This window comes from Thalassophryne amazonica, chromosome 17, assembly GCF_902500255.1.
Source record: "Thalassophryne amazonica chromosome 17, fThaAma1.1, whole genome shotgun sequence".
Lineage (NCBI taxonomy): Eukaryota > Metazoa > Chordata > Actinopteri > Batrachoidiformes > Batrachoididae > Thalassophryne > Thalassophryne amazonica.
This window is the reverse complement of record NC_047119.1, coordinates 38,949,289-38,976,210: the sequence shown is the minus strand read 5'-3', so window position 1 is coordinate 38,976,210 and position 26,922 is coordinate 38,949,289. Positions and strand designations below refer to the sequence as shown.

The following is a 26,922-nucleotide window of genomic DNA, read 5'->3' as shown; positions in this document are numbered from 1 at the left end:
CCACACATGGATTCAGACTGATGACTTGGACAAAGACACGGTGAGGAGAGAGGAGACTCTTTTGCTGTCGGCCTCTCAGCATGCCGCTACCTCCCCACGTTCCTCCATAAAGACATGAGCTGACATCAAAAGTGATGCTGAGACGTGCATGAGCAAACCCATGTGGGCTTGCACAACATTCACCTCCTGTGCATGGCCGCGCTCTGCAGCCATAAGCTGATTACAAATCCTTGTGTGCTCACACGGATGTCAGACACTTTCAAAAGCACTCGCGTACGTGGAAATATCTGTCCGAATGTGGATTACCAAAACGCGCCTCACACATCACACCATTCAGGCTGAAGATCAAAGTGGCTGAATGAAAACGCTCTTCACGAGCCTCCCCGCTCTCTCCTTTTGTTCAGCCTGCATCTCACTTTTTCTCCTCCGTCCCCGTCTCCCTGGAATAAAACAGCCACTAGCTCCATCTGAATGATGTGCAATCTATAGAAAAAAATGATGACGCTCAAGAGATAATACTCAATAATAACAAAGCTATTCTTGAGGTTCCGCTAAGTAATTTCACAGTTTGGTGGTGCTGAATGGTAGTGTGGTATGAATGCCAAAGATAAAACATGATGTCAGTGAAGTCTTCTGTTGCAGCACTGATTGTGGTCCTATGGTGCATGACCTGCTACATCACTTGCTGCCCTTTCTCAACTGGTTGCATTGTACTGAATCTCAGAGATGTTTTCTCGAAATGAGGAGCAGTGGAATTGGTGACCACCACATATGAGCTTATTTCAAGCTACATGCAACTCCAGATTTCCATCATGTGATGAGATTACTCCCAGCAACAACCCCAGACTTGCAGCAGGTAGCAATGGCCATATTTTTTTCTGAGCCCACTACACAACAGTCTCCTTAAAGGAAAAAAAAAAGGGGGGGGGGGGGGGCGTACTGAACCCTGTTGTTGTACCCTAGTGGGCTTAGAAAAAATAGAAAATGCTTCATGAGGCCTCATACAGCCAACAGTCACAGTAGGTGGCAGTCAGGCAACACATAAGCATAACCACACCTGCTCCTAATTTTCATCAACCATGCAGTAGGAAGCAGGTCTGTGACACATTAAGGAGGCAAAGTAAAGTTGCTTTTTGTATTGTTCTGGTGCATCAAAGTTAACAAACGCTTAATCAGTTTGTCTTCTTTATACAGTAGTGTTCAGAATAATAGTAGTGCTATGTGACTAAAAAGGTTAATCCAGGTTTTGAGTATATTTCTTATTGTTACATGGGAAACAAGGTACCAGTAGATTCAGTAGATTCTCACAAATCTAACAAGACCAAGCATTCATGATATGCACACGCTTAAGGCTATGAAATTGGGCTATTAGTAAAAAAAAAAAAAGTAGAAAAGGGGGTGTTCACAATAATAGTAGCATCTGCTGTTGACGCTACAAACTCAAAACTATTATGTTCAAACTGCTTTTTTAGCAATCCTGTGAATCACTAAACTAGTATTTAGTTGTATAACCACAGTTTTTCATGAATTCTTCACATATGCGAGGCATTAATTTTGTTGGTTTGGAACCAAGATTTTGCTTGTTTACTAGTGTGCTTGGGGTCATTGTCTTGTTGAAACACCCATTTCAAGGGCATGTCCTCTTCAGCATAAGGCAACATGACCTCTTCAAGTATTCTGACATATCCAAACTGATCCATGATACCTGGTATGTGATATATAGGCTCAACACCATAGTAGGAGCAACATGCCCATATCATGATGCTTGCACCACCATGCTTCACTGTCTTCACTGTGAACTGTGGCTTGAATTCAGAGTTTGGGGGTCATCTCACAGACTGTCTGCAGCCCTTGGACCCAAAAAGAACAATTTTACTCTCACCAGTCAACAAAATATTCCTCCATTTCTCTTTAGGCCAGTTGATGTGTTCTTTGGCAAACTGTAACCTCTTCTGCATGTCTTTTATTTAAAAGAGGGACTTTGCGGGGAATTCTTGCAAATAAATTAGCTTCACACAGGCGTCTTCTAACTGTCACAGCACTTACAGGTAACTCCAGACTGTCTTTGATCATCCTGGAGCTGATCAATGGGTGTGCCTTTGCCATTCTGGTTATTCTTCTATCCATTTTGATGGTTGTTTTCCATTTTCTTCCACACGTCTCCATTTTTTTTGTCCATTTTATACCATTGGAGATCATTGTAGATGAACAGCCTATAATTTTTTGCACCTGCGTATAAGTTTTCCCCTCTCCAATCAACTTTTTAATCAAACTACGCTGTTCTTCTGAACAATGTCTTGAACGTCCCATGTTCCTCAGGCTTTCAAAGAGAAAAGCATGTTCAACAGGTGCTGGCTTCATCCTTAAATAGGGGACACCTGATTCACACCTGTTTGTTCCACAAAATTGACGAACTCACTGACTGAATGCCACACTGCTATTATTGTGAACACCCCCTTTTCTACTTTTTTTTTACTAATAGCCCAATTTCATAGCCTTAAGAGTGTCCATATCATGAATGCTTGGTCTTGTTGGATTTGTGAGAATCTACTGAATCTACTGGTACCTTGTTTCCCATGTAACAATAAGAAATTTACTCAAAACCTGGATTAATCTTTTTAGTCACATAGCACTACTATTATTCTGAACATTAGAATCAGAATCAGAATCACCTTTATTGTCATTGCACAGCAATCAACACAACGAAATTTGCTTGTACATCCTCAAAAACAATGACTACCCTCAAACACACACCCATACACATACTTCAATCAAAAAAAAAACAAAAAAACATCAGGAGATTGGGGGGGCAAGCTTGAAGACAAACTTGTATTGCGCTGATCCGACATTGTCATTGTCCCATATTACACTATCCCATACTGCACATGTCCCATATTGCACGTATCCCTCCAAAACATCAACTAACAATAAAAAATACCCAACTTAATAAAACCCCTTAAATAGCTTAAAAACAGTAATAAATATACCTAAAATTAAAAATAATTAAAAACAATTATTGCACATGTCTGCCCTTGTTTTAATTAGAAAAATGCAATTGTTCCAACTGGAGCTTGGGCGTGTCTATTCATTTCTGTAACAGCTCTAGGAAAGAAGATTACTGTATAATAATAATAAATGGACTGCATTTATATAGCGCTTTTCTATCTGCATCAGACGTTCAAAGCGCTTTACAATAATGCTTCACATTCACCCCAATGTCAGGGTGCTGCCACACAAGGTGCTCACTACACACCGGAAGCAAAAAGGGGATTAAGGACCTTGCCCAAGGGCCCTTAGTGATTTTCTGGCCAGGTTGGGATTTGAACAAAGGATCCTCTGGTCTCAAGCCAAATGCTTAACCACTAGACCATCACCTCCCCTAGTAATAATAATTCAATTCATTTATAAAGCACTTTACATTAAAAGACAAATCTCAAAGTGCTACACACAAATAAAAAACCTCACCCTCATAAAGCAGACATTAAATGGAAGTAGCACTCTCATAAATTGGCTTTCCTGAACAGAAAAGTCTTCAGTTGTTTTTTGAAACCGTCCGTGGTGCAGTATTTGTGGAGGTGAGGTGTTGTGTTGATGACTGTGGTGTGAGTAGTTCTTTGAGATATTGTGGAGCATTTCCATGGATGCACTGGTGGGTAAGTAAATTGAGTTTGTGTTCAATGCAGAGGTGAACTGGGAGCCAGTAAAGTCTCTTGAGGATATGCCCTTTTAATATGGTGAGTTAAAAGATGGCAGCGTTTATTGTTTTTTGAGTTATCACGCCAACAACCTGGAGGGGATGTACTCAGTCAATTACTGCACTTCACAAGATACATACCTGAGCTTTTCCCAAAAGAGGAATTAAATTTATAATTTAAAATTCTGAGTAAAGTGGCTAGATTCCACATCCCCCCCCCCCCCCCCCCCAGGCAAAAAAAAAATAAATAAATAAATAAATAGATTTGATGTCATGATCCTGTAAAAATATAAAATCCTGAGGGGGTGAATGTTTTCTCAAGCACTGCAGATATTGGCGCACTGGCCCGCCAATTCAATAAGTGGACAGAGTAGAAAGAACGTCACAGATTAGAGGTGCTACACCAACTTCTCAAAGTGAATGGTTTAGGGCTGAAGCATTCAGTGTTCTCTTAAAGCCGCAGTTGTAAAACCCATAAAATAAAATCCCTTGGCGCAGGATAAAATGACCTTTTGTGAAAATGAAATTTGCTCAAAGAGCTTTTTTTTTTTTTTTTTTAGGTACAATGTAGCCAAGGTGTTGGCCCAAGTTAATTAACTTGATGAATACTGAAAGCTGTGCAGCGCAGGTGTCTGATAACGTGTGTAGGCAAAAGTAATGTAATCATTAATGTTTGCAGTATTACTTTATTATTTCATATTGTTCCATGGCTGCTTCTAAGACATTATTATAAATATGCAATAGTCCTTGGATACAGCTGTGGCATTTCTTAGCACTCACTAACAACTGTGATCTATGTCTATAATTAGTGCTTTGATGGACCCCTGCCGCTGAGTTATGACTATGTCTACATTTAATACACTCATTACCAACCACCTGTGATTTTGAAAATGGTTGGACTGTACCTAATAACCCTCTGTGGGGTGCCTGACTGTAGCTACAGTGAATGTGAGATTTAGATCATTACCTTATTTAATACTCTGCAGCATTTTGCTCGTGATCCCACATAATGCAAAGAGCAGTTTGCAGTTGTGCACCTACTGTACATCAGATGCATTGTGCTCTTGGCATTTTGTGGAATCACAAAGAAAATCCTGCAGATTACTCAATGAGGTAATAAAAAACCTGCATGTCAAATTACATGCAGCTGACGCGACATCCACCACAATAGATAGATAGATAGATAGATAGATAGATAGATAGATAGATAGATAGATAGATAGATAGATAGATAGATAGATAGATAGATAGATAGATAGATAGATAGATAGATAGATAGATAGATAGATAGATAGATAGATAGATAGATAGAGACTTTATTTGCCATTTGTACTCGTGTGAAAGGTTTAGGTACTTTGGAATTCTTGTGCAGAACGCACGAGTAAACAAATATAAAAGGTACAGAAGTGTCAGGTTAATGGGGACAGAAAACAGCAGTTACTGCACAGTTGTATTCCAACACGGTGGATATTGCACAGATAACAAAGTGTATATTGCACATGTGGATCAAACAGATATTGCACCAAAAGTAATAAAATAAATTATTATATGGCTGTGATGCTACACACGCTCTGACTGGCTGATTTACGGTCTGATATTTTCCCATATCAGACCGGTTACCATGACAATCGGTCTGGAATGTGTATGACGATTAGAAAAACCAAGTTGGACATGAACATACTTCATAAATATATAAACAACATTGAAAAAAACACACAGAATGAAAGCTTACCAGCTAACGACTGGACCATCTGTTAGCAAGAGTTTGACTACGAGCCCAAAATCGTCAGCAGCTTTCATATTCGGGCGATACCGTAAGTTCACGTTTATATATATAATAGCCATAAAATAAACAAATTATTAATGTCGCTAACGCTCGGTCCGTACTGTCAACACCTCGGTCTGATATTTTCCTGTACAGACCTCGCGCTCAGTTAATAATACTTTAATATTGCACATTAGGCTTTAGTTGAGTGATAAATATTTTGGTTGTGGCCAGAAAAACCTTGATGGAATGGAGTCCTGTGTGTAATGATGCTGTCTGCTCTGCTTTTCCTCAGGCTGTAAGCTGTGTGTTTGGGCCTGAAGAGAAAGTGGGCAGGGTGGTGAGGGTCCCTGATAATGCGCTGTGCCCTCTTTTTGCATCATTGACTGTAAATTGAGTCCATTGATGAAAGTTCAGTCCTGGTAAATTTTTCACATGTTTTTATGACTCTCTGGGGAGCTTTCCTCTCTGGCTGAGTTGTGTTGCCGTACCACACTGAGATGCCAGTGGTGAGGATACTCTCCACCAGGCCTGTGTAGGCTTGTGTGAGGGGGCAGTAACTTCCTGAACAGTTTGATGAAGTGCAGCCGCTTCGGACCTTTTTTCACAGTGGCTGCAGAGTTTGCAGACCAGCTCAGATCAGATGACACATGAAGGCCGAGGACATTGTGGTTGTCCACTCTCACTACTTCACAGCCCTTGAAGGTGAGGGGGTGCAGTTGAGGGGCTTTCCTCCTTAAGTCAATGATGATTTCTGCTGTCTTTCCTACATTGAGGATGAGGTCATTTTCTTCTCCGTAGACAAGCATGCTGTAGACCACTGCCCTGTACCCTGTCTCGTCCCCACCCTTGATGAGGCCCAAGATGATTGTGTCGTCAGCATATTTGATGATGACTGTTGTTCATGTTGGATACACAGTCGTGGGTGTATAGGGTGAAGAGTTTGGGGTTGAGGCAGAAGCACTGAGGTGATCTGGTGCTGATTGTGAGCCCAGCGGAAACCATTCCTCTTATCCACAGAAGCTGCGGTCTGTCTGTGAGGAAATCCAGAACCTAGTCACAGGTGGCGGTCGGGACCCCCAGGATGGACAGTTTTCCAATCAGTTTTTTAGGGCGGATGGTGTTGAAGGCAGATGTGTAGTCAAGGAAGACCATCCTGACATACATTCCACTGTGGTCCAGGTGTTGGAGAGTGTGGTGGGGGGCTATGTCTACTGCATCGTCCACTGATCTGTTTGGACGATAGGCAAATTGAAGAGGGTCAACAGCTTCTGGCGCTATGGAGTTGAGATAACACAGAATCAGCTTTTTCAGACATTTCACAGCCCAGTCTCACATTTTCTTTTCGTGCTCCCATCATGAAATGAGTCAAATTTTCGTGACAGGGTTTTTTAACTCACTATTATTAACCCTACTCCTACCCCCAACCCTAACCTTAAACATAACCTAATCCTACTCCTTCCCCCCACCCTAACCATAACCACACCCCCCCCCCCCCATTTCACTTTTAATTTTGTGCAGCCATCACGGAATGAATTAGAATGAATTTGTGCTGCAGTGATAAAAATGAGGCACTTTTCGTCACAATATACGAACCAACAGATTAATGTATATTTTGTGCTGCTGAATCATGACTTTCCATGAGACAGGGTTGCATTTCACGGTAACTGGTGTGAGTGCCACTGGTCTGAAGTCGTTCAGGGTGGATGCATCTGGTTTCTTAGGTACGGGAATGATGGTGGAGGAGTTGAAGATATGTGGGACTGCAGCTGCAGCACGGATGCACTACATCAGCTACAACATACCTTATGCATTCTGTGGAACTTGCACCTCAAAACTGCTGCAACCACTGCTACATCCAGTGTTGTTAATGTGCAGTAGGTCCACGGCTGTAGCATGCATCCACCTACATCAATTGCAGCATATTTTCTGTATTTTGCAGAATCAAAAGGACAATACTGCAGAGTATTAAAATAAGCTAGTAATACAAGTCTAATGAGGCAGTCCAGAGTTGGCGATTTTGCAGTCGAGAATGCCGTAGCTGAAATATGCCAGCTGTAGCTGGCCGAAAAAGATGCATGGTCTTTTTTTCTCTTCATAGTAATTTTTCTCCTCTTTTTAAATCCTCCTTCCACAATCTCTTTTTTCTTCCTCACCTCAACTCGCTACACCTATCTGTTTGAGTTATTAGTCAGCCAGCTAATGAGTGCCAGGCTTTCTGCTGTGATAATGGCCTAACAATATGAGATAATGAGCTAACAGTGGGCAGCGACACCAGTGAGCTGTCGAACGTAGTTGGCTGTGTGCAGAGTTCTCCATCAGGGTCCAAATATCAATCGGAGTTAGAAACACCAGCATGTAACTGGCACTCGCCGTATGTTGCATATGTTCAGAACGGTAAAGTACAGCGAGCTGTTGTGTGGGCCGCCAGAAGAGGAGGTACTGCTGGCCCACCACCAGAGGGCGCCCTGCCTGAAGTGCGGGCTTCAGGCACGAGAGGGCGCTGCCGCCACGGACACAACCGGGAGTGACAGCTGTCACCCATCTTCATTTCATCACTCCATAAAAGCCGGATGTCATCTCCACCTAGCTGCCGAGATATCATCTACCTGTGAAGGTAATTTTCTCTGCTGAACTAAACCCTGACTTATAACCAGAACTTCTTTGCAGCCGTATTCCTGTGGCGTTTCATTATCTGTGGATTGGCGTTTGGTGTGAACAGCGACGGCTTTGCTTCACACCCAAAGCAGATAAGTGGTTAGACAGGAGCTGCACGAGTGTGTGATTAGAGGTGGAGGTGACTTTCCACCTTCTGACTGTTTTTTGTTACTGGGTGTGCACACACCCACATCTCACTGTTTGTGCTCCTTGCCAGCAGTACCAGATCCGACAGTCGGGGACGGTGATCACCTGGGAATTCGGGACTTGGCGGCTCCAGTATTCTCCGGGTTCTGTGGCGGTGGAAATCGTGTGGTTCCGGCTCTTCTCAGGACAAACATCTTCTATCCTCGAGCCTGCCCATATGTCACCTTGGTGTATTGACTGCTATCCGATTCTGTGATTGTCTGTATAATCGTTGTGCACATTCACAACATTAAAATTGTTACCTTCTGGCTCATCTATTGACTGTTCATTTGCGCCCCCTGTTGTGGGTCCGTGTCACTACACTTTCCCCAACAGCGAGCATCAGGACAGGATCTTCAGTGAGACACTGTCAATCATGCTAAATACCATGGCAATGCTTTATGTTTATGCTCACATTTGGAATGTGCAGCAGTGGCCTTCATGTCCACCAGACCTAGACTTTTGTAATAAAATGAACAACCTCATTTGAAGCTGTTTATAATTTCAACCACACATGCTTCTAATTTCCATTACACATGTGATGATAAGATTATTCCCTGCAACAAGCCCAGACTTGTCAGCTTGTGGCAAACAGATCTATGAGATATTCTATAACCAAAACAAAGTTACTTTCTGGATTGATTCTGTGCACCAAAGTTAATTAAATTGTAATCAATTTTTCCTTATTGTATGCCTTTTTAATATTGTGATTTTCAATATGTTAGCATTGATTGATTTTTTTAGTTATCATGTTAAACTGGAGGGGAAGGACTCATTCATTATTTATTGAATGACTCACTGCATATTAAAAGATACATGCCTAAAATTTTCCAAAGCCTACAGGTACTTGTAATACATTTTTGACAGATGACTGATAACAAATAATACTTCCTTCTTGAGTTTTATAATTCTTTCAGTTGTATCAAATAATCACACATCAGTTGGGACCATGTTTCTGTAAGTCATCAAACCCTCTGGGGTCCAAGGGCATTTTTTGGACAGTTCACTCACCTGGCATAAATGTTTTATTATTGCTGTTAACAGCTCTCCCTGCATCCCACAATCACGTTCTTTCTATCTATCTATCTAAATCCTCACTTTGCACTCTGAATCTCATTATGAAGAGATACTTTTAGGATTATCTGCACTCACTGCTGCACATCAACACACTGGGTTTTTTAATTTGAATTAAAGTGCAACAGGGACACACTGCACTGCTGACCTCACCGCAGTCGGGTACAGGTGCAAACAAGTAAGGTGTGTCCTTCTAAAAAAAAAAAAAAAAAAACTGCACCTGTGCTCCTGCCAGCATAAAAAGTCCTTGAAAAATTTCACATACTGTTTAACATGATTAATATCTCAAAATTACTTATTTTTATGTGTCCTTTTAAAGTATTACACTAGTCGAACAGGGTGAGAGTGATAAAACTAAACATGAGTTGACTTGATGAAGTGAACAGCTACAGATTTGATGACTAGAACCACGAGAAAGGAAATTTTATATGCATGCTTTCATGGCTGTGCAAGTGAAATATTAAATAGTTGGAATTATAATGTGTTTGAAATTAATATACACAGTAATTGCATTTATTAAAACCTTATTCTGGCTGCAGGTCACTATATATATTGTTATGTGTCGGACGCAGCTCGGAGAACCGACCAGCGTTTGAAGGACCCAGTATGAAATAAGCAGAGCACGGTACAAAGGCTAACTGAATTTAATACATAACAGTGATACATAAAAAACAAAGTGCGGTCTGGCGTGGTGCGCTCCCAGCAGCGCTAACGGTCCGGAGCCAGAAGCTGTTCGGACTCAAGGACCCCGCCGACACCCCCCAGGTGGCCGCAACAAACCGAGTCTGTGAAAGAAGGAACCATTATGTGAGTCCACACTCTACACACAGAGAGAACACTTAAAGGTGTACAAACAGCAAACACTTCCTGGCATGATTACTAATCAACTTCCCAACCTGCAGGCATGGAACATCCAGTTCACAAAACTCCACTGCAGTGGAAGTCGATACATGACTAACATACAGCTCAATATCATAAAGGTGTGAGGGACACCACATTTACTGACTGTATAAATGTTAGTCACAAAATCTAACGTACCTCAGGAAGTGTGCTGACGAGCGTGAGACCTCACCCCCTCCTCTTTCACAGACCGTGCATCAAACCTGGACGTTCTCTGCATCCATTGATGATGAGATGGCTCCCGAGATGACGATCTCACCCGTCTGGTCACAAGGTCGAGTCTCTGGCAAACACACACCGTGCACTCCAGTCTTAAATGCCACCATGTTCCAATCCATGCAGATGCACCACAGCTGTGAGTCCTGATGAGCCGCAGGTGATCAGCCTCAGGTGATCAGGGTGAGGTCCTGATAAACTCAGCAACACAGCCACTCAGTCCCAAATGCAAGCCACCTGGAAGGAGAAGCAAAGGACAGAAACAAAAAGGCAGCCAGGCCCCCCCAGCCATATATATATATATATATATATATATATATATATATATATATATATATATATATATATATATATATATATATATATATATATATATATATATATATATCTGTGAGTTTTTAAAAAATGATTAATGGTTTAATCCAGTTATTCCCAGAATGTTGGGGCCAGGTTTGAAATCTCCACCGCGCACTCTTTTAGAATTGCTGGTTTTGCACAGACAATAGTATTAAAAAACATTTTCCAAATTAAATGTGTTATCCTAGGCATTACATGTTTTCTGAGGCTATGGAGAAGCCTAGGTACTACCCTGTAAAATACAGCAAGTGAATGGATAGATAGATAAACAAGTCCCTTCCCTCCAGTTTGTGAACATGATAGTTCAAAAACAACAAATCTTGTACATACATTTCTGCATGCAATGTGGTGTTGCGTCAGGAAGGGCATCCGGCGTAAAACGTGCCAAATCAACATGCCGATCTGCTGTGGCAACCCCAAGTGAAAACAAGGGAGCAGCTGAAGGGTATTACTGTTTTTTGGTTTAGCATTTTAATGTTTTTTTTTTTTTTTGTTTCCTGATTTAATGTTCACAGAAATAAATTTAGTGGAAGCTAATTGTTCCCCAATAGTTTTCAAAGTGAGCTGAAAAGCTAATCCGCTAATGAAAAAATAGCTTTGCATATTAACTGTTAGATGATTAGCTGAATTGTGCCTGGCTTTAGCTACATATACTGGCTTTGAATGCCCCACTAACCCCCACCCCACTTTTTTTAGGTTATTATACTTTACACAAAACAATATTAAAATTTGCATAACTAAATTTGGTGAAAGCTAATTGGTCTGCTAATGGTTTTCAAAGTTAGCTAAAAAACTAATATGCTAATGAAAACGTTAGCTTCACTAATGACCTATTAGTGGATTAGCTGGACTGTGCTCACTACTGACTTTGAACCCTTAAAAAAAAGAACCCGCCATCTAATGGTTTTAGGAAAAAAAACAAAACAAAACAAAACAGAAAATTCTTCATGAGGCCCCATGTGGCCATCACTGTTTGTTCATATTGTGCACAATATGTCATATTAAAAACTGGAACCTGTTCTTCTTTATGAGCTTAGTCATTCCAGAAAGTTTTGTGGAGGTCGGGTGAAAGGTTTTTGCATAATCCTGCTAATATACAAACAAACAAAATAAACCACATCATCAAGCTCAAAATAGAACCTCGTTGACAGCAGTGAGCTGTTTTCCAGAAAAAGTGCCAAGCTGGATCTCTGAGCACGCGTTTATCCGCCGTGTAAAATGCTTGTCAGTTTGGATCTGACTCATTAGGTGTTCTGCACATTATCTCCACTCTGCCAGCCTGCGTGGAACCTAACGAAGCACAAATACCATGAAATATTAGATGATGAAAATAATATTCGAAGCCAAGCAGTAGGAAAACTGTTATGCAATCCAACAGTAAAAAGAAGAAGAAGAAGCAGAATGCACAGACAGGGAGGTGTGGATCGATTTGGAATATCAAAGCTCTGCTGAGGTGCTTTTCTGAATGGACCACATGGAAATCTCAGTGGATCTGAGGTTGGTAGGTAATCCGCAACTGTTCCTCTGCACTGTGATATGAATCTTAGCACTGTGAATATAAAAGTGCTTGGCTGAGCACAAGGAAGTGACGGGAGCACGGCGTGTGATTGACAGGCGGCACTTAAACACCACCAGGTGAAAAGTTGCGTTCATGGATACTTCTCTCAGACACCCGTGGGCCCAAATGCTAGCGCACTATTAAATCATAATATCTGTCGATCAATGCTGACCAATCACACGTGCCAGTGGCTGCTTCTTTAAAAAGGTGACGTATTTGAAAAGACACGTTATGGCTACATTGTTTTAACAGTGATGAAGTAGAAAGCAACCTTTGGTCAAGCTTTTGTGGAGAATCTTGTTTTGCAGAACCTAATTTAAGGCACAGTGTATATTTTTATTTGTTTTTTTGTGATAGAAATGTTGAGCATATTTACATAACTCATTGGGGAGTTTGACGAAGAGTTTTTGAGACTTTTAGTTTTTCCTCAACCAATCATTCAGTTCTATAGCGTACAATATGAAGGTTGTTATTACAAAACTTAAAATCTGTTTTTTTTTTAAACACCAAATTAAGAGCCAACAGTGGGGAAAATAAGTATTTGATCCACTGTCGATTTTGCAGGTTTTCCTACCTACACAGAATAGAGAGGTTTGTAATTTTTATCATAGGTACACTTCAACTGTGAGAGACAGAATCTAAAAACAAATCCAGAAAATCACATTGTATGATTTTTAAATAATTAATTTGCATTTTTTTTTTTTTTTTTGCATGAAATAAGTATTTCATCACCTATCAACCAGCAAGAATTCTGACTCTCACAGATCTGTTAGTTCTTCTTTTAGAAGCCCTCCTATTCTGCACTCTTTACCTGTATTAATTGCACCTGTCTGAACTCGTTACCTGTATAAAAGACACCTGTTCACACACTCAATCAATCACACTTCAACCTGTCCACCATAGCCAAGACTAAAGAGCTGTCTAAGGACACCAGGGACAAAACTATAGACCTGCACAAGGCTGGGATGGACTACAGGACAACAGGCAAGCAGTTTGGTAGAAGACAACAACTGTTATGATTATTTATTAGAAAGTGGAAGAAACACAACATGACTGTCAATCTCCCTCAGTCTGGGATTCCATGCAAGATCTCACTTTGTGGGGTAAGGATGATTCTGAGAAAGCTCAGAACTACACAGGAGGACCTGGTCAATGACCTGAAGAGAGCTGGGACCACAGTCACAAAGATTACATTAGTGACACACTATGCCGTCATGGTTTAAAATCCTGCAGGGCAGCAAGGTCCCCCTGCTCAAACCAATACATGTCCAGGCCCGTTTGAAGTTCACCAGTGACCCTCTGGATCAGGGGTGGGCAACTTGTTCCAGAAAGGGCCAAGAGGGTCAGTGGCTGCAAAGAAAACCTGCACCCTCTTTGCCCTTTCTGGAACAAGTTGCCCACCCCTGATCTGGATGATCCAAAGGAAACATGGGAGAAGGTCATGTGGTCAGATGAGACCAAAATACAGCTTTTTGGAATCAACTCCACTCACTGTGTTTAGAGGTTGAGAACAACTCCAAGAACACCATCCCAACCATGAAGCATGCAGGTGGAAACACCATACGTTGGGGGTGCTTTTCTGCAAAGGGGACAGGATGACTGCACCGTATTGAAGGGAGGATGGATGGGGTCATGTATTGTGAGATTTTGGCAAACAACCTCCTTCCCTCAGCAACAGCATTGAAGATGGGTCATGGCTGGGTCTTCCAGCATGACAATGACCCGGAACACACAGCCAGGGCAACTAAGGACATGGCTCTGTAAGAAGCATTTCAAGGTCCTGGAGTGGCCTGGCCAGTCTCCAGACCTGAACTCAATAGAAAATCTTTGGAGGGAGCTGAAACTCCAAACCTGGAGAAGATCCTAATAGAGGAGTGGACAAAAGTCCCTGCTGCAGTGTGTGAAATCTTGGTCAAGAACTACAGGAAACATCTGACCTCTGTAATTGCAAACAAATGTTTCTGTACCAAATATTAAGGTGTGTTTTTCTAGTGGATCAAATACTTATTTCATGTAATAAAATGCAAATGAATTATTTAAAAATCATACGTGATTTTGTCGATTTTTTTTTTTCTCACAGTTGAAGTGTACCTATGATAAAACTTACAGACCTCTCCATTCTTTGTAGGTGGGAAAACTTGCAAAATTGACAGTGGATCAAACACTTATTTTCCCCACTGTATATTCAAGAAAACCTCATTAAAAATTAGTGAACATGGATGCTCTAGATCAGGGGTGCTCAAGTTCGGTCCTCGAGAGCTACCTTCCTGATACTCTTAGTTGTCTCCCTGCTCCAACACACCTGAATCCAATGAAAGGCTCATTAAAAGCCTGCTAACGAGTCTTTCATTGGATTCAGGTGTGTTTGTCAGTGAAAGAGAGGCCATTTCTAATCATCAATATTTTTTGGTACGGTAATTTTAAACTTTGTATAAAAATTGAAAGTCGAAGATATTTTTCATTCATTTTTAATGACTTCTCATGGCAACCTGCTATAACATAATAGCCCACCAGGGGGGCTGCACTTTGGGAAACTGGATTAGACAGTTACTCTTCATAGATGGGGATGGACCAGTTGTGTGCCTGGATGGTTGCTATTCAGGACCAAAAGGTGGTTACACAGTGACCTGACCTGTGGTTCCCAGTGAAAGAGACCTTTTCTGCACAAAAACATACTTAATCAGATAAAGTTATTCTCTAATTTCTGATGGTTTCACGGCATTTACATTTTAAAATTCAAATAATACAGCCATACTTCCACACAACTCTCCAGAAAGGATTAATAAAATAAAAATAAAATAAAAAGAAATTGTGGGGTGTGACTGATTGAGTCACGCAGTGAATAATAAATAACCCCACAGAACCCTGTGGAAAAGATTTTATATGTAGCTAAAGCAGATGCTTCTCTCTATTTTCTAGAAGTGACACAATTAGTGAATCATTGAGAGGAAAAAAAAAATCATGCCTAGCATGTGTGTTGCACCACTGACTGTCCATAAACACATCATGTTTCAGATCCAGATTAAGATCCATGTCTGGCAGTATGTTGGGTCTTATATCTCAGAGGATTATAGCATGTTGGTGCGAGTGCTTATACCTCCAAGGATGAAAACATATCCACTGGAATCAGCCACCAAATAAGTTGAGCTCAAAGGTCAAAATTATGAATTCATTTATTTATTTTTTGCATGCCAATGTCTGGAATGTAACTGCTCAGTTGAGATCAAATTGACCAAAGGTCAGTGAGGCTCACTGGGGTCAAAAGTCACAATTTAAGTTTGGCAGTGGCTATCCGTATGTAATCCTTCTGACTGATCAATCGAGGTCACATGATGATGATTACTTGTTTTCCAACCATATGTCGGGTTGAAATTATGTTTTGAAGTGATGATCTTAGACACTTATGTGATTCCAAAATATTTGCTGTTCTCTATCTTTCCAACTTTACTGCAGTCATTTAATAAGCAAATATCAAGGAATTTGATTTTCAACCCGAATTGGACCAATGGTGGCACACACTAAAGTGGACTCCACAAAAAGCCAGAGGTCAATCACTTGGGTGAAGGCCAAGGTCATTGGGGTTAAATGTGAAATGTCTTCATGCCCACAAGTACTGTTAACAAGAGTGCTCTAAAAGCACAATATTCCCTGCTGGCAAATGCAGCTTTGGTCCATAACATTTCAAGGAATTGTACCAAGTTTCCTGAAATTCCTCATAAAACTGGGAGAGAAGCTGATTTCAGAATGCAGGCACCAACGGATGAAACTGGCAGTGTCTAGGGTTGTTAATCAAGGGCTACAACTCTGCCAAAATGTGTCAACTGTACAAAATTACAATATTCGTATTATCAACCAATAATAAAGATTTGTACCAAGTTACATAAAATTCCTACTAAAAATGTGAGAAGAGTTGATTTCAGAATGTAGGCACCCAAGCATGAAACTGACAGAGTCTAGTTTTGTTAATCAAAGGCCATAAATCTGGTAAAATGAGTCCAACTGGAATAATACAAAAATATGCATATTACCAACCTGTAACAAGGATTTGTACCACGTTATATGAAATCTCTCCTAAAAGTGTGAGAGGAGTTGATTTCAGAACACTTATACCCTTTTTGGGACTGCCAGACAGACATATAGAGGGATGGAAATCGCCACGACATAATCCCCCTTTGAGCCTTCAACCAGCAGGGGATAACTAGTACACATCAATCTGGGTCACTCTTGACTATTATGCCTTAAGATGGGCTTACACTGTGCGAGTTTTGGCCCTTTTTCAGCCGATTTTTCACTCGTGCAATAATATTTTGGATCGCGCCGAGTTTCAGCTTAATCGTGTGTCCTGTATTGTGCAGTATACATGGAGTAACGAGCTGCATTTAACCTCTCACGACCACCTCCCGATCGGCAATCGTACGGTCGGATGAAAATCAAACCTGTTTGATATTCTGGTCAGCCCTCGTGAGGGCATCGCGCTGCTGAAGCAGTGCTACAAGTGTCAATGAGCTGATGTGCAAACACTGGAGAAAGCATAAACAGTGATAATCTCTTTGGGAGAGCTGCTTCTGTTTCTTTTTCCCCCTTCAACTCATGTAAAGTCTTGTGTGTTTTTTTTTTGTTTTTTTTTTTTAACTTTGATGTCTCCCATAGAGAGTTTTTTGTAAAAATAAGAAATGTAAATGAAGTTTGAAAAAAAAAAAGGGAAAAAAGCTTCTGTTTACGTTTTGCTTCCAGAAACACGAGTCCAATGTGTGGTTTTTGAATGTACAATGTGAGTAGTCAGATCGCATCAGAGCATCGGGTCATATAGCGTGAGAACATAAATCGTGTGCTCTGAACTTTGTCGCACAGTTTGAGGTGGAGCCGAGTCCAGCGATTGAAAATATCATACAGTGTCTGTTCAGCTTTAGCTGGAGAGGTGTCAGAGGCTGCAGACAAAACTGGTGCCAAGTTTTGACTAACAACAAAAGAATAAATATTCCTACTGATAAGAGAACTGTTCTAGTTAGCACTGTCAGCTAACAACAGTAGTTATGAGATCACCTGTTTTTGGACAAGATATCAAAAAAAGTCTCAGAACATTGATCCATAGATAACCTAATCTACAGATAACAGAAATTTCTCCTCCCTCCTTATCACAGTCGGTGTTTACGACACACAAAGACCTTTTATTGAAAAGTTCATACCACAGTGTATTGCCAAATTCCTGCAGTAGTTAACTTTTGACACAAAGTGTATTTAGGACTTTGTATTGTTACATATCCTCTGTGGAGGACTGAAGTGTTTACTGTTTCTTAAAGGTCTCCAAGCAGCAAACTGCTTTTCCTTGAAGCACCAATTGATCCAGAGAGCAAAAGATTTCTGCCTTGACAAAGAATCCTCTAATCTAATATATTGGGGTGGGGGGTGGGGGTTGTAATGGGATTTGAGATTTATAGCTGACTGCACTGTGTCGTACTGATGTGTACAACCCTCAGCTAACATAAGACGCGGAAGGCGACTCCACGAGGTGAAAAATGAAGCAGCAGCTTCATTCATCACACACAATTATGCTCACCAAACCTTGGAATTATAGCACAGAAATTTTCATTTGGAATTTTGATCATAAAACATGCATAAAAATGAGGGTTTATTAGCTGTGTTCATGTTAACTAAGGTATTAATTTGTTACAGATACTGAACTTTGTTATTGAATTTATCATTACAAAACTGCTTCATTTGCATTTATTTTGGAACATGTTTGAAATTCTGTTTAAAATTCAGAGGATCCAAAGTTCTTAGAACTTTGTAATAATAAGTAATTTGTAAAAAAAAGGAATTGAGGAATGGATTGCACAATTTTTTCCTCTGACTGAAATTTAAATATATAGAATTTGCTTTCAAAATTCAACATTGTGGAAAAATAACAGGCACCCTCTCAGTTATTTATTGATTTATTTTTGTATCACGTCATTTTGTCTATACTTTTTTTTTATTTCACGACATGAAATCAAGATGTGGTTCAATAACTTTAGAGATTTTATTTAAAATTATTCATCCATTCATTTTCTACACCCTCTTATTTCAATTACGGGTGTGTTTGAGAGGCGGGTTCCACCCTGGATGGGTCTATTCAATATTATGATTATACAAAACATGCATTTTAAATTCTGCACTCAAACCTCAGGGGTGAAAGTAACTCTGGGAAAACAGTGTTCACGTCTTCTGTACCTCCAAGACAGTTGTCTCTTGTTCCATTTGTTCTGAGGGGTTGGGCTTCGTCTCCTGCGGCCTAATGCTCCTTCGGCTTCAGACACATCTGGCAGAGAACATCTGGGTGTTTTCATGAGGCCGAGGGTGGCTTGGTCTAAAGAGACAACAGGTATAAGAGGGAACCACTGATCGGTGCACAGAGAGATGTTTGAACAGTCCCGGGTCAGTAAGAGAAGACGTGAGTGGATGTTTACACACTCAAAAAACTGATGCATTGGATTGGATTCCATGTAATAAATATATATGGTCCCAACTCAATTAAATTTCATTATCTTGCATGGATGTGTTTTTTTGAGTGCATACGCATATATATATATGTAAGTACACTTGGATATAGGGGTAAGGATAGTTTTATGATTGTTTGAGATTTCTTCTGTACTGGGGTTTATTCTTTCATTAATGTTTGATTAGTTTTTGAATAATTTTGCCAAAAGTCCAACAAACATGCTGCTTTTTGTTGCTCAACAACAAACTTAACTCTCTGGACCTTTTTTTGGAGTTGCTTTTTCTGTGATCACCCACACACATACCTAAGACGCCAGTCTCCTTCAGTCCTCCAAACTTCTGCATGGCTTTGATGGCCTTAGTCAGGGCCTCCTTGGTCTGAAGTTGACCGGTCACGGGGTCAGGAGGTGGGAGGTAGCCATATTTGCTCAGCCAGTCCTGGAATCAAAAACAGTAGGCAGAGTGTTCAAGCATCCTTTGTGGAATTTCAACCTGTAACCTCCTCAAACCTGCTGAGGACACCTGACACCTAGGCACGGTCAAGTTCTTTGAAAGCTCACACAGTGTTGACGCAGTGACGCACGTGACCACAAAAAATGATTTAATGATTCAGTCCCTACATAGACTTGAGGGACAGGAGGTTTGAGAGACCTGCCACTACCTGGAGCACACACACACACACACACACACACACACACACACACACACACACACACACACACACACACACACACACACACACACACACACACACACACACGCAAATAAACCACAGCAACAACAAAACTAGGCGGTCACCTAATGTTCCACCTGCAGGTGGGAGGTCAAGTAGGTGTCTTCCGCGCTCCCGACCCCCCCCACCCCCCCACCCCATGTAAACAAACCATATATCTGTTTTAAAAGAAAAACTAACACAGAACATTAAGTGTTAAGATTTATTTATTTTGACTTATGAGATGATAAATGAAACAGCAGGGGAGGGGCCGGGTCAGTTCGGATCCTTTTTTTTTCTTGGGGGTGCTAGTGGCCCCACCTAAAGGGGCAGAATAACCACAAATGACACTAACTCTAATACAATCAGGTTAGGTCTGGGAGCATGTGCTGGTGTTGCAACCACCTTGAGTCCTGGATGGCAACCACCCAGACAGACAACTGACACATTCCCCGTATCGGTCACAGACAGGAGGAACATGGACATCCCCTTGACTTTTCCAGCTGCTGGGGTCCTGAACATTGACACTTTGATATGTGTCAATGTTCAACCCCTTCAGAACAAAACATACAAAAACAAAAAAGTGGTGTATGACATGTAACCAGATGCCCTATGCAAATAAGTTGTCAAGATAGGGCCCAAATTATTTTTCATTTAGTCTGGGAAAATCATTAACATATGGATGTGTCAGTACAGATTTCACAACATGCCGGGAAGAAGATCGAACCACCAACCTTGATTGGAATTTACCCGATAATTGTTAAAAAAATATTTTAAAAGGGGCAGTCCTTCCTAATTAAACATTCATATTGTTTATGTTTTGAAGCTGTTGGGTTAGGCAGGCCTAACCCAACTGCTATGGGTGCAAGGTGAGAACAATCCCTCGTATGTATGAATGACTTCTACAGAGGCCCTAGGAGTGAGCAAGAGGGGCCCCAGTACGTCAGAGTTAGCAGGAAGCTACATCCAAGTCAAGATTCCAACTGTGTACCCCATCTGACTAAACACGCAACACGTAACAGAAACACAACTGCTAGCACAGTGAACCTAATGAAAGGCACATTTTTAACTGCCAACACAAAAAACAATGGCCAGTTTCTCACTATGTCTCTGCCTTTGATTTCAGAGAAATGGACAAGTGTCAAAACACAAGCTGGTGTGTAACGCTAAAACACTTATCCATGTGCTCTAAATCTATGATTAGCAACAAGAAGATGGATTCAGTTACAAAGAAGGATCAAGCATAAAACCACCCTGGTATTAGTCTGCTGTGCCCCAAATGATGAGCTTCTTTAAAGCCTTTGATGCTTCAGCCGTTGTGTCTCCAATCACAGCTATGTTTTGATTGTTGCGCTGTCTTCTGCATGAAATAGGATGTGTAATTATTACGTTGTTGTCTTACAGCGTCACTGGCTGAGGTTCAGAACAGGCAAATGCTGCTTCAAAGAATAAAAATGAAATGGAAACTTTTTCCAATGATAATTTATTCAGGAAGCCGTGCGAGTGAGATAGGGACAAAAAAAAATGTAGCTGGAAATAACAACAACAAAAAAGGTTCATGAAAGACATAAAAAAATAAAATTAATTTCCCCACTGAGTAACTCATATTTAAGGTCTGGCTGCTTGTTGGGCTATTAGATGTATGTTTGCTCTGTAGAAAAGTCAAATCTGAAGAATAAAAGTTCCAAATTAAAAAATAAAGAGGTTGAGGAAAACACAGCGATGACTGGATTTACGCAGCGCTGAACAAATTGGCCTTTGCCTTTCATGCTGTTCCTTTCAGCTGCATGTAATTAGTATTAGATTTAATAATTCAGTAACTAATTACGTGATCAGCAGTTATAGGAGCGCCTTCTAGTCCCATTCTGCGAGCGAGGAAGCTCTCTGAGCAGTGGTAGGATTTATCCGAGATTAGCAACCCAAAAATTAAACTGAGGGCGTTGAAAGGCAATGATGCTGAAATAGCTGTAATTGACATTCAAACATATTACAGCTGAAATACAAGAAAATACATTTATGCATTGGAAGATTAATTTATTCAAAGTCACATTCATACACAAACATTCCAAATATTATGCATCAAAATTTTAATAACCATCTATTGCTATGGAAAACTTTGCTCAAGTTAAAGTGAAAGAAAACATACCTGCAACGGCATTATCAAGTAAGCGGATGATTATTTTACTATGTTAACAAATTAAGCATGTACTGTATAAAATGATTAAAAGGTAATAATAATAATAATAATAATGATAATAATTCTAATAATAGCAAGGAGTAAAAGCTTTCAGCATATAGTACACCAGCCAAACATGGGAATTTTTGGTGCCATTATCTTGTTAATGGTCAGCATCTGTGTTGGATCATTGGATCATCATTGGTGGATGCTAATGACAGGTTTTACAATTAAGGTCATTTTCAATGCCATAAAGGTCAAATGTCAAAATCCCCAAATTTTAAATTTTGCAATACATTTTTGCAAGCTAAAATTGATACTTACCTTCACACAAAACACTTAAAAACAACAACAACAACAAAAAAAACAAAAAAACAAAAACATTCATAACAAACAGGTTATGAATATTTTCAATGAAAATTGTTACGTTTGGAGCCATAGACTTTGTAGGAGGCCTATTTATGCTGCCACCTAGTCTGATGACATGTATGTTCTTGGTATTCCAGGTTATTTGCAGCTGCTTCAAAAAAAAAACAAAATGCAAATAATATTTTGCAATTATTTTATGTTCCAGTTAAAAGTTATGTAGTCCTGTTGCTAGCATATGCTATCTGTACAAACAACATTAAGCTTGCCTATTTGTGTTATGATCAGTGAATGTATAACCATGTTTTTTTTTTTAATTTCTGTGCAGACATGTTGAAGTACTACACAGAGTAGATAATTATAGTAATAGCAATGGATCCTGTAGCAATTGTAAAGCGCAAGAGAGACATTTAAAACTACATTCATTCATATAGAATCATTTCAAGGTACATGTGATTCCTTGTTAAAGACTGATTAAGAACAGAAATTAAATGCATACATTTTAGAGTTTACATTTATACAGTTAGCAGTTTATGTAACATTATTAAAGGTTATGTTGTGTGGGCCGCCAGAAGAGGAGGTACTGCTGGCCCACCACCAGAGGGCGCCCTGTCTGGAGTGCGGGCTCCAGGCACCAGAGGGCGCAGCCGCCTCACAGGAGCAGCCAGGGTGACAGCTGTCACGCATCACCTGCAACAGCTGTTACCAATCATCTGATGGCAGGAGTATATCAGCAGGACAACGTCTCCACCTCTTTGCCGAGATATCGTTTCTACCGAGAAGGTAACGTGCTCAGCTGACTGTTTAACAGTGATCTTTGTGACTTTTGTGCATTCCTCTGAGAGTATTTTCCAACGAGAGGTGGAGGTAACATACCTGCCGTTCGGATTCCTGGGTGCGAACGCGCCCTCCTTTAATTGTCCTTTGTTCCTCGCCAGCAGTACCAGGTCCGACACGCGGAGGCAGTGGCCACCTGGGAGTTCGGGACTTGGCGGCTCCAGTATTCCCGGGGTCTGGTGGCGGAGGAAACCGTGTGGTTCCGGTTCTACTTTGGAGAGGCGTCTCCTATCTTTGAGCCTGCCCACACGACACCTGTGTGAATTTGACTTTGTCCATTATTGTAATCTGTTGTACTTGTTGTGCATATTCACAACAGTAAAGTGTGTTATTTGACCTATTCCATTGTCCGTTCATTTGCGCCCCCTGTTGTGGGTCCGTGTACTTACACTTTCCCAACAGGTTATGTATAATCTTAGGCTGTGTTTTACACGTTTCCTGGTGTTTTTGTATAAAAAATAATTTTATTTATTTTTAATGACAAATACATATGACCTTTTAACTATTTTGACCATTTTTGACCTATTTTGACCTTGAACTTCAAAATTGAGAGCAGCATCCACCCACATTATTTTCTTCATTGTATTACTAATTGATCTGGCATGGATGCCTAGCATTAACATTCGAACGTCATCAAAAAAATTTTTTAGCACAGGTTGACTGGTGCACTAACAAATACTTGGAGTTTGTATCTCTCCCTTATAAAATTACATATGCATCTAGATACCTGGATTAGGAGACGATTCAGGAAAAATATTTTGTTTCTAAGATGACGCAAAACAATTTTTTGCTTAAAGTGCACACCTCTGGTAAATGAAATTCCAAATAAGCTGACCAATCTAAATAAATAAAGAATTATGAAAATATTGATGTATTGTGTTTTATTTTTGGTGCCATGTGCCCTAAGAAATTAAGTCATAAACGTGTGTAAAAGAAATGCTAGCCTGTAAGAGATGTTTACTTTGCTGACATCATCTTTGGAACCACCACCTCTGACCCATTTGCCATTTTCACTGTAACAAATGGGAAACCATAATTTTTTGCACCTCAAAATCTGTTTTTTGATATGCAGAAAAGGGGAACAAGTGTGTTTTTATAAGGTCCAGCAATACCAGACGTGATTTTTATTAGTTGCAGTGTTCCCCCAGATAAGACTTTTGAAGTTGAAGTGAAAGTGATTTGTACACACCTCCTGGAAGGAGTGGAAAAATTGTAGCTGAGCACAGCATGAGAAATGGGCTCCAAAAACAACAACAACAACAACAACAAAAACCACACACACAATTCACCCAATTTAATTCAATTCATTTCCATTCATGTGGCCAGAAGAACTAAGTTTGTTGCCTCTCTAAAATCATGGAACAGGAGCTTGCTTCGTTGTCTCTCTTTTTGTGCTGCTGTCATGGAAATGAAATGTCTCTCTTTCCCACGCTCCACCAGGAGCTGTGACATGGACACCGGACAGGAGGTTAATCGTGGAGAAAGAAGAATTTTATCCGTGTGTTTATAAGTGTGACCACAAAGACAGAAAAAGTGACTATTGCAATCTTAACAGAAGAGCCATGACGGGGACACCGGACCAGCCCCTAGTCATTTAATGGGTGTTACCTTACTGGAACAATGACCGTTGATCAGATCTTTACTGACCATCATGTGTTTGTACAATATGGAGGTTTTGAAAGGAGATAATGACTTTCTTTACATACAGAGTTGTGTGGAACCAAAGCGCAATTCTACATAGCTGCTGTGTGCGAACACGAGAAGAGAACTCAGTGGTATGCATCTCTCAGGGTATGTGTTTATTAATAGTTTGTGATTATTTTAGGTTAGTTTTTTTCCTTTCTGAATACAAAAAGCAGCCTATATTGATGTACTGGCATAAGTCCAAGCATGAAACTGTAACTGGACGCAGACGAGTGACCTTCATGCAGCTAAAAATCTGTTCCAAACGTAATATACCAATTATGGATAAAAATGACTGTGAATTTGTCTTATATCTTATTTTACCTTGATGAGTTATATCAGGGCCTGCACAAGTTAAAGACTAGGAAGAAATGATTTGCTATCTGTTTTGTCTTTTTTTTTTTTGAAAGAGTGTTGACAGGAGTGAGCTATGCCATTTAAAATAAACATTCGTCTTCCATGATAAATTAGAATAAGCCCAAAATACTGCTTAGCTTCAAATCTATATTTCATGCAAAACAGACTTTCAGTAGGTTTGTGCCATTGTGCTGCAGCATGTAGGTGTTTGTTCAGCAGAGGGGGCAGCATTATACACAGCAGCAAAAAGTGCAGAAGCCCAAAAAACAAGCCAGCTGTTACAACAGCATAACATTCTCGTTCTGAACCAGTATGACAGTATTAAGAAACTGTTACCCAAACATAATGTTTAAACAGGTTATGCCGCGTACCACTATTGGACATGTTGACTATGATTTTAATCTCGTAAAGTTAAACTTTCCAGCAACGAATTCCGTGAGAACTTTGAACTTTTACAAGAGTTTGAAGATACAGAAATAGCAATGTAACAAGATTAACTCAATTGTTTATAATGTTTTCAGCGTTTTCAATTTTAGAAGTGTTTAATTCTCACTAGCGTTTACATAATATATGACAAGCGGTTTTATTTACATACAAGTGAAATACAGTTTTGCAGCTAGCTACCAGCCTGTGATGTCACCATGCTAACGTCCACGAAATAATAAGTTCAGTGGTGTTATTAGGTGACAAAAATTGCGTTTTTAGTTTTAGAAGTGTTTATTTCTTAATTCTTAATTTTGACATATCTGTACTTTACTTCCTTATGTACATTTCTGGCGACTTTCACTTCACTACATTTCCTCAATAAATTGTATACTTTTACCCGATACATTTCCCTGAACAATCATTGTTACTCGTTACTACAATATAAAAGTAGAAGAAATTTGATTGGGCAATGCTGTTTGCAGAGGTGAAAGCAGCCCAGGAAGAGATGTCCACCTTTTACCCCTGCAGAAAGTGCGGTGACATAAAAGAAGTTTAAAGACAAAAAAAAAAACAAAAAACAAACAAACTAAAAAAGATGATAATAATAATAAAAGATGACGCAACCCCGCTGAAGAAGAGGAGACCGGAGGGTGAACTCCAAACATGCACACATCGATGCATACACACACATACACGGATCGGCTCCCACTTGAGTTAACACATGCTTAAGGGGAAAACTTCACGGTTGGCCCCTGAACACACCTGGCCCCTCTGTTTGTACACTAAGCGCCCCCTAGTGGATGAACCATCAACATGTCATAACTCCTTCACGCATTGTGTGATCTGCTTGAAATTTTTACTGTATGATGAATGGTTGCCCCTGTACCCACATGTCCACATCTAGTCACAAGGGGATGCACTGCCCTGGGTAGGCGGTCACGCGGAACGAGGGCCCGTATATGACTGCTTGCAGTCCTAGTTTCATTTGAAATTTCCGAGGAGAAGCGCTGCATATACGTGGTGCCATGTTTTGGATTCAAGAGTGTAAAAAGTGCTGCGTTTGGTTGCTTTGCAGTGGTTGGTGGTGGTGATGCTAGCACTGCTTTTTCCTTAATTTTTGCACAATTGTTTCACAAGAGCCTGACTGTTGTGTTTACCGGAAAAGTGTGTGTGGGTCTTCTCGGAAAATGACTGCGTCTTCATTTTCTGAAGACGCAGTCATTATGCATGGCAACTTTATTTACAGCTACATACATCCACCTGTTGCTCACTCATCCCGTCACCAAAACCAACTTCTCCACCAGAGGTGGATCCAGCCTTTTATAGGAGCTGAGGTCCCCCTCCTGGTTTATCCTGACACCACACTAGCTTTCTTTTCGTGTCGCCGTTTCACTCTCCACTCGTTTTAGATTTAACTTTTATGCAATACTTTTACTTTTATTTTATTTTACATTTTATGTGAGGAAGTTACTTTTGAAAT

The 26,922-nt window shown here is 40.3% G+C and overlaps 1 protein-coding gene across 1 annotated transcript in view; it reads right to left on the bottom strand.

The window, feature by feature from the left end:
- LOC117530101 (matrix metalloproteinase-17-like) overlaps positions 1–26,922 on the bottom strand; it is a 239,263-nt gene that overhangs the window by 137,296 nt on the left and 75,045 nt on the right. Inside the window, exons 3-4 of the mRNA XM_034193041.1 lie at positions 19,191–19,323; positions 18,619–18,754 (exon numbers count right to left, since the gene is read on the bottom strand). Of these exons, the coding sequence (XP_034048932.1) occupies positions 18,619–18,754; positions 19,191–19,323 (269 nt within the window). The remainder of the gene's footprint in view (positions 1–18,618; positions 18,755–19,190; positions 19,324–26,922) is intronic.